General features: G+C 42.8%; 1 protein-coding gene across 3 annotated transcripts in view; it reads right to left on the bottom strand.

The window, feature by feature from the left end:
• Positions 1–308: 308 nt before the first annotated feature.
• Positions 309–8,948, bottom strand: part of apobb.2 (apolipoprotein Bb, tandem duplicate 2) — a 40,210-nt gene continuing 31,570 nt past the window's right edge. For all 3 annotated transcript variants that reach the window (XM_067418329.1, XM_067418328.1, XM_067418330.1), the window contains 5 exons: positions 8,298–8,498; positions 6,786–6,949; positions 6,383–6,441; positions 5,939–6,306; positions 309–5,856 (listed from right to left, as the gene is read on the bottom strand). In XM_067418329.1, the coding sequence (XP_067274430.1) occupies positions 1,649–5,856; positions 5,939–6,306; positions 6,383–6,441; positions 6,786–6,949; positions 8,298–8,498 (5,000 nt within the window). In that variant the 3' untranslated portion in view covers positions 309–1,648. The remainder of the gene's footprint in view (positions 5,857–5,938; positions 6,307–6,382; positions 6,442–6,785; positions 6,950–8,297; positions 8,499–8,948) is intronic.

Here is an 8,948-nt window from a genome sequence, read left to right as displayed (position 1 = left end):
ACTAACGCCGCATTCACACGGGGCGTAGGCGTTAACGCTTGACGGAGGGCGTGGCTGAAGCTGGGTGCTGACGCGATCGTCATAGTGACAACAGCCAATCACATTAACTTGCCGCTTGGACCAAAACACAAGACAAAAAAGCGCCTTTTTTGGTTGTATGTGCGAGCGCGATTGCTTGTGTAGTTGTTGTCAGCGCACTGCACAGGTGCACGAAGCTGTTAAGTACATTAAATCCTGAAAAAGCGCCGACAGCGGGAAGAATATCACGTAGTGGTCCAGGAGCGTCTGGATTTTTAACGGTCTATGGTTCACGGAGCAGTAATGAACGCAATTGGCTAGCGTCTGCTGTAGGATATTTGCATACGGCGATCTGATTGGATGACGCCTGCGCTGGCGCTTGAAAAGTTGAGAATTCTTCAACTTCTGTCGCTTGCAACGCGAGTGAAGCGCCGCGACGGAACCCACAATTCAGTTCGGCAACGGATGATGTCACCCATTCAAAGTAAATGGGAAGCGTTAACGCCTACGCCCGGTGTGAATGCGGCGTAAGGGTGTACTCACACTAGGCACGGTTGCCATGAACTGGGCCCGAGTACGAATGTCCCCCCTCCCTACCCCCCCGCTGGCCTGCACTCACATAGGGTTTCAGCATTCGTGCCGGAGCACGCTTACGTCATTATGGTGCGACGGTTTCGGGATAAACAGAAAGAGCGGTGCTCTCTGAACACAATGGAGTCCATCGCTCTGTTTTCTTTGGGGATAATTTTGTGTCGTTTGGTCCACGGTGGTCCACAGCCCTCTCACAGCCTGTTGTTAAACAGATGTGGCACGAAAATGTTCACGTAATCGTGCTGCTCGTATTATGAGGTTTGCAAGGTACCAGCTGAAGTGCAGCTAGGACTTTGCAGCTTTCATTACGGACTCCAGCACGGTTAGCGCTCACACTGCATGCGAACCGCGCCCGAGTCCAACTGAATCGCGTTCTGGCCCACCTCTTCCAAGCGGGCCAGGGCCGGCTAATCGAGCCGCGCCCGGGCACGGTTCGGAGCACTCACACTAGTCAAACGAACCGCGCTTTGGTAGTCAAACGCACTCGGGCACGGTTCAAACTGGCTAGTGTGAGTACACCCTAAGGCCCTGATCAGACAGAACATGTTGTTCAGGTTTAAATATGTGAGGTGGACCGCACTGTTTTAGTTGACGTTTTCCAATTTAGACAATAGCAGTGCGTTTTTTAATATGTTGCTAAGAAACCCCCGAATCAGCTGTCCTGTCAGTCTAAACAAGGTAATGGTCACCACAATGGAAAGTCCACCTCTCCATTCATTTGATTGGACAAACAAAACAAAAAAACGTACAATGAGTCGGGCGCTTTTCTGCTCGAGTTGATTTTTTTTTTTTTACTTCATGCGCTCAGAGTGCTCTTTCGAAAATGCGAGATGCCCGGGGTGCACAAAAAGCACGCAAAGCGCTCACTGCCAACAGAAAACAATTTAATAAGCCACCTCGCCTTATGAAGTTATTCTGAATCTGTTCATGTAAGTGATTTTGAGGCCTGAGGCGAGCAAGTATAGGGTGGGTAAAGCCCAATAATTAGTTGATATAGACCCTTGATGAAATACTTCCTCCAGTTAAACAAAAATGAATGTTAATTGAGGTAAATTTGGAAAAAACTTAATTCCCCCTGATACTCCAGAAGCGTAGATGGAGAAGTTAGATTAGAAAAGCACTCAAGCACAAGCGTTGAGACAGGAAATTCATGAAAATACTCTTCTATTATTTCTGTACTTAAATTGTACCAACGGAAGAAAGTTGTTGTTTTGTATCCATTCCTTAAATAAGTATTTCTTTCTTCCGAATCATGATATCTTGGCTCAGTAAAGAGCATGTCTACAGCAGCCATGAGGGTGCTTAGGGGAGCAAATTCAGCTTTACCAAGAGCAGTGTGGTTTATTGCAAGTTCAATCTCTCTATTATAGATAAATGTATAGTTTGAATCAATTTCTAGCAAAGAATACATGCGTCCAAGATCTCCTTTTAGAGTCAGCTGCTCATTGATGTCCAACCCCAACGTGAAGTATTTAAAACCAATGAACCCATTTCCAGTATTCTTCAGATTGGATTTCAGACCATCAGCGCTCACGTGGATGTTAGCTTCATTATTCATGTTTCCCTTAACTTTGGTGTGATCAGAGAATGTAGAATCTGTGGTTACTTGGGTTGCGGACTCAATGGAGATGAAGGAAAGAGTTGCATCCAGCTTTAAGGTATTCTCAGCATCTCCATATCCAGCAGCCACTGAATCTGGACGATCAAAGCTGTACTTGACCTTTAAGTTTGATGTTGCCTTTGGATGGGCCTTGGTGTCCCCAGAAAGTTGATGTGTGACATCAACAGTGAAGCTTGTCAGATTAATCTTAGCAACTGTGTCCACAGACAATACAGCCTCATAGTTATCTTCCAGAGTCAAGGTACTCCCATAATTACAGTCAACGTGGGCATTCTCCAAAGACAAAGAAGAGGCCAGTTTCAGTCCATTATTTGTGGTCAGGCCAGTGGTTCCATCAAGCTTGGCCTTCAATCCCTGATACACAGAGGCAGTTGTGGCACTAACACGCATCAAGTAGTCCTTTGGATAAATACCTGCATTAGCATTTAGGTTAAGAATAGAGGACTTGAAAGACAACTCAGAGACCAGGTTACCCAATGACGGAACAACGAGACCCAAATCAATAATAGGAGCAAACCAGCTCTTCTGGTAGACAAGTTTGGCCCTTAGACCAATGGGCTGGTCACTTGTGGTCAAGTCCAGTGGGCCAGTATTATCATTCCAGTTCAGCTCTCTGATTGCTGGAATCCTGAAAATGGCTGGCACAAACATTTCTGCAGCATTTAAGTACCCAAAGTTGGCCACACTATTCACAACAGCGTAAATACCCATATCAGCTTTGTTATTGCTGGCTGTGAAGTTATGGCTGTAGTTGTAATGGTTTAAGTGGGCGACTGCCACACTGCTGATTTCTTGTATGCCAGAGTTGAAGGAAACAGTGTAGTCTTTCTGGAGATCAACATTGGCTAAAAAAGACTCAAAGAGGTTGATTTTGGCAATACCTCTGTTCTGAAAGTCAATAGCAACCTCACTAGGACAAGTCAGGATGTTGGCGGTATTAGAGAAGACTCCGCTGACGGCTCCGAAAACCGATGTGACATGAGATGCCTTGATTTCCACCTTCATATCGCCAAAGGTAGCCTTTCCAGAAGCAACCAGCAAACTGTTCTTGATAAATGGAGACTCTGTTTCAACACGAGCGTTGAATTTGATGTAGCTTAGTGCAACAGCATCAGCGTTCACTTTTATCTTCATCTGCAAAGCATCGCTGTCAGTGTGGCCAGTAAAAGACAGCTTGGGGGCACCAAGGCCCATGTTAAAATGCAGGTCACCCCTATGGGTGCCTTCTTCAGAGAAGTCTTGAAGAGCAAATTTGCCTGTTCCTTCATTTTTAACTGTCAGTGTGAATGCAGCATCATCCTGGTAAGCTACAGCCTTCTGAATCAGGCTGATTTCCCCAGACAGAGAGTGCGAGGGGATGTTCACCTGGTTCTTGTATGAGGTGTCAAGAAAGAAAGTACTGTTAGAAGCAGATCCGTTCAGAGTCAGCAATGCCTGTTGGTCTACAGTCAAGTCAATGTGTGTTAACTTGAATGTTTCAGACACTATTACAGGGCTCGTCTCGGGGATCGATATCTGCGCTGTGGATTCTAGATTGTAGTTCAGAGCTTTAAGGTCTGCAGAGGTTCCTTCAGTGTTAATAAAAGCTGTGAACAAAGGGTATCTCTCTGAGGCGTTCTTGAACTCTGCAGAGGTTCTGAAGTTGTAGACAGGGCTGCTGATTCTGACTTCACCATACAGTTTTCCAAAAGACGGCCCTAGAAGAGAATTTGCTTCAATCTGCCTGTCACGCTTAGCACTGGCAGGATGGAAAATCTCATTCAGTTTTGTGTAACCTTGGGTGTTTATTGAGCTAAGAATAGTTTTTATATCGTCAATGATAAAAAATATTAAAACCTTGATGTGCTTTGGTAGCATTTCAACAACTTTGCCAATCTGCATACCCTTCAGAGTCAATTCCGCCAAATGATCCAATGCCTCACCCATATCAAACACTAGCTTCTCAAATGCACCAGTCAGACCTTTCAGCTTTAGCACATACTCTTGGTACAGAGCTTTCAAGGCAAGTTTAAGCTGCACAGCTCTTCTCTCAAAGTTCAAATTAGACACAAAGTCACCAACATGCTGAGTTAAGGTCTGAATTTTAGAAGCAATCCCCTCTCGGTTGATGTAATTCCTCAGGGTTTCGCCAATGCTCTCAAGTGTTATTCTGATGTTGCCATGGACTAGAGAAAAACCTTCAAGGAAAGGCAAGTTAATTGATTGTGTATCAGTGTTTTTATCATACTTTAGGAAGCCAGAGACTGCAAAGTCCTGATAAGCAGTATTGGCAGTGTTAAACAGATTGGTGTGCACTTTTCCAGACCCTTCCAGGCCAAGCCGCGCTTGAGTATTGTAAGCGCTTATTTCCTGTTCAATGGCATATTTGTTCACTTTAGCTTTAACTGTCACTTTAGTATTTTGTTCAGATGGGATCAGCAGAGTGTCAGACATGCTTTCAAATTGTGATTTAATGGAGCCGCCGTTGTCTATAGGTAGCTCGAGGACGGTTGAGATCTTGCATTCATGAGAGTGAGCAATGGATTGCGGTTCTGCTTTTAGAAACACTTTTGCCATAAACTCATAACTTGTGTATCCAAGAAGGTAATATGCATTTTTACCAATAATAGTGCCATTAAAATTGAATCTGAATGGAATAGTTGTACCATCAGTGTTGGTGTCAAAATTGAATAATATGGAGTTGAAACTTATATGATTTTTGATTTGGCCAGAAAGTCCAGCAATCTCGAGTTCAGTGTTGTGGTTAACGCGACTTCCCATGATATTTCCAATGGTTTTGCACTGAGCAGTGGCAGCTTCATTTTTGTAGGTGATCTTGAAGGTGTGCCTGAGCTCCTCCAGACTCAAAAGGCTTTGCAGGGAGGCTGTGCCATTGGTTATCAGGCCATCTTTATTGAGGCTCAGAATGGATTTGTGGACAGCTTTGTGTCCAATGAGTATAACAGAGGCGTCACTGTGAATAACTAGACCATTAACATCTAGTGCTACTGTGACCAGGGAATGGATATGTTCTGCAGAGCTGTGAGTGGAAGTCTCAATCTTAACGCTGACTGTGTCAATACCAAATCTGGTCTCAGCCATGTTTTGGATCTTCAGGCCAAGAACCTCTGCTTTTGTATGAGAATTTAGATCAAGCTTGGATTCCTTGAAGGTAATTTTAGCAGTGTTTAGCAATGTTAGAAGGTTGTCGAATGCTGTGTTGTTGGAAATAATTATCAGCTCTCCATTGGCAAAGGCTACAGTAAAGGAGTTCTGAGCCCGAAGAAGTGTTGAATCTACTTTCAGTGAAGAATTCATCTTCGCCTCTGATCTGAATGGGAGGACTGAGACTGACTGCAAAAGGTTTCCCGAGCCATGGATTAAACCAGCCTTGAAGGATCCTTCCAAGTTTCCATCTCCATAGATCTCCTCAGCATCAACTCCGAACTGTCCAGTGTGCTCCAGCAAAAATTGCACTCCAACATGACTAGTTAATTCAAACATGGTTTTGGATTTCACACTGAGTTTTTCAGCAAATTCCACTTCCTCCTTAATGCTGATGGTGGCATTGATAATCTTGTGGTGAAGCACAGTCTTTATGTTGGCCTTGAGAGAATCATCGGATGTGGCCTCAACTAGTGCAGATCCTGTGGGATATATAACAAATCAATCAATCAATAAGCAACTATCCACATCAAGTGCATGTAAAACATCAATTATAGTTTTTACCTTTGACCTTTAGGGAGAGGAGGTCAACAGGACTTATGCCAGTGACTTCAAACACAGCAGAATAACTTTCAGCAGGATCTCTGGCCGCAGACAAAGCTGCCTCTATGTTGTAGAAGTTGCTGTTTAGTTTTCCGGACAACTCTACCAATCCGAGAGTCGGCACAGAAAGCGCCACAGTCTCGGGAATGGAGAACTCTGGAAGATCAATGCTAGTAGATTCAAATTCCAGACCAAGATGAGGTACAATCAGGTTTGGCGTGGTGAGGGTTGTGGGAAAGTTCAGATCTCTAGTGGATTTTCCACCCAAGGGCAAGGGAAGAGTGATGGTATAGTAATGCTGGCCAAACTGATATTTAGCAGCAGCCTCTCTGTTTAAAAAAGCATGTGTTCATTTTAACAGGCAACTGTGAAATGAATTGAAATACTGGTGTGACATTAACTCACACATTCAGGAACAGTCTTTCAGGAAGAGTGATCACAGGCACCGCATGAACTCCCAAAATCTGCACATAGAGTACGCACAATCATTTCTTTTAAAGGGATAGCTCACCATAAAACTCAAATCAAGTCATTATCTCCTCTCCCTGTCTGATCATTCCTCATCCCCTATAGAGTGCCCTCTCTGACCGTTCCCTGTCAGCTTGATGCTGGTTGCAATTCATGTGAAGTGTCTGACCATTCTGTGGTCCGAAAAAGAAAGAATGGCAATACTGCATTATTAGAAAACACCAGGGTGAGTAAATGACTTAATTTTCATTTCAGGGTGAACTATCTCTAAGTTTAAGAAACATTTATTTCTTTGAGTATTTTCAAAAGCTGATGAAAAAGATATGAGTGATGTTCTTACCACGACAGTCTTTGCCAGAACATCACAAACCTTCACCTCTTTCAGGCCAATCTGGCGATCAAGAAGGCTATTGACAAATGTTTCAACAGCACTGATGTTGGGAATGATTCTCTGGATCTCAGATCTGACATCACACTTAAATTCAGCCTCAATCTTCTCATTCTCTGAGGATAGATATGGTTAGAAAGATAATTGTAAAATAATTGTACTGTCATGATCATATACAGGTGCTGGTCATGTTAGAATATCATCAAAAAGTTGATTTATTTCACTGATTCCATTCAAAAAGTGAAACTTTTTACTTTTACTTAAAAAAAATGTATATTGTTTTCATTTATTTCACACAGCATATGTTTCAAATGTCTAAATCTTTTCATTTTGATGATTATAACTGACAACTAAGGATAATCCCAAATTCAATATCTCAGAAAATTAGAATACTGTGAAAAGGTTGAATATTGAAAACACCTGGTGCCACACACTAATCAGCTAATGAACTCAAAACACCTGCAGAGGCCTTTAAATGGTCTCTCAGTCTAGTTCTGTAGGCGACACAATCATGGGGAAGACTGCTGACGACAGTTGTCCAAAAGACGACCATTGACACCTTACACAAGGAGGGCAAGACACAAAAGGTCATTGCAAAAGAGGCTGGCTGTTCACAGAGCTCTGTGTCCAAGCACATTAACAGAGAGCCGAAGGGAAGGAAAAGATGTGGTAGAAAAAAGTGTACAAGCAATAGGGATAGCCGCAACCCTGGAGAGGATTGTGAAACAAAACCTATTCAAAATGTCGTGGAGATTCACAAAGAGTGGACTGCAGCTGGAGTCAGTGCTTTAAGAACCACCGCGCACAGACGTATGCAAGACATGGGTTTCAGCTTCGCATTCCTTGTGTCAAGCTACTCTTGAACAACAGACAGCATCAGAAGCGTCTCATCTGGGCTAAAGACAAAAAAGGGACTGCTGAGTGGGCGAAAGTTATGTTCTCTGATGAAAGTAAATATTGCATTTCCTTTGGAAATCAGGATCCCAGAGTCTGGAGGAAAAGAGGAGAGACACACAATCCACGTTGTTTGAGGTCCAGTGTAAAGTTTCCACAGTCAGTGATGGTTTGGGGTGCCATGACATCTGCTGGTGTTGGTCCACAGTGTTTTCTGAGGTCAAAGGTCAACCATATACCAGGAAGTTTTAGAGCACTTTATGGTTCCTGCTGCTGACCAACTTTATGGAGATGCAGATTTCATTTTCCAATAGGACTTAGTTGTCAGTTATAATCATCAAAATTAAAAGAAATAAACATTTGAAATATTTCAGTCTGTGTGTAATGAATGAATATAATATAAAATTTCTCTTTTTAAATGGAATTAGTGAAATAAATAAAAATGTTAATGGTATTCTAAATATATGACCAGCACCTGTATTTGCTTATTTGGATGCCCAATTATTGCGGTTATCTGAAGTTCTTTGAATAACCACGATCAGACCCTTAATTAATGTACTGGACATGCACCGTATTTCAGGGAGAGTGTTTGAACTGAAGTCGTCTCCGGGAGTTTTAGCTCATTCTCAATTTCCAAAGTCAACGTCTCAGTGTGCTTCAGTTTCGCAGAAACTTTAGAATCAAGCTGAAGAGAATCCATTAGCAACTGTGCAGAGACGCTGTACTGCTGTCGGTTTAATATCAGGACATTTCTGGCCTCATGGGATGTTCCTGTTAGTGAGCAAAAGACAAATGACGGTTATTTTAAATGTGGATGTTTTGTATTTTTTCCAGTAACCCACACAGGAGGGGAAGTTCTCGCGACCTTAAGCAAAGTGCAATAAAAGTTCTCTAAAGGTAACAAAAATCCTGAACCTTTATAGAACATTAGGGACGTTCCTAAAATGTCCTCAGTTGGTTATGGAAGTCCTGCAGTTCAATGTTACTTATATGACTTAAGGGTGACGTTCATTTTTGATTATTCTATGGTCACACAGCAACATTACAAAGAGGACATTTGGGACATTACCAGAACGCTCCTATATGGTTCCCTGTTAGTCAGATGTTTAATAAAACATATCTTGTTCAGTGCAGTGGTCTCTACACTACATTCTCATAACGTTTGGAGGACCTTTAGGGGACCAACCTAGAATGTTATATATGCGACGCCCTTGACACCAG

The sequence above is a fragment of the Pseudorasbora parva genome, chromosome 15 (genome assembly GCF_024679245.1).
Source record: "Pseudorasbora parva isolate DD20220531a chromosome 15, ASM2467924v1, whole genome shotgun sequence".
NCBI classification, from domain to species: Eukaryota; Metazoa; Chordata; class Actinopteri; order Cypriniformes; family Gobionidae; genus Pseudorasbora; species Pseudorasbora parva.
This window is presented reverse-complemented; position numbering and strand designations above follow the sequence as displayed.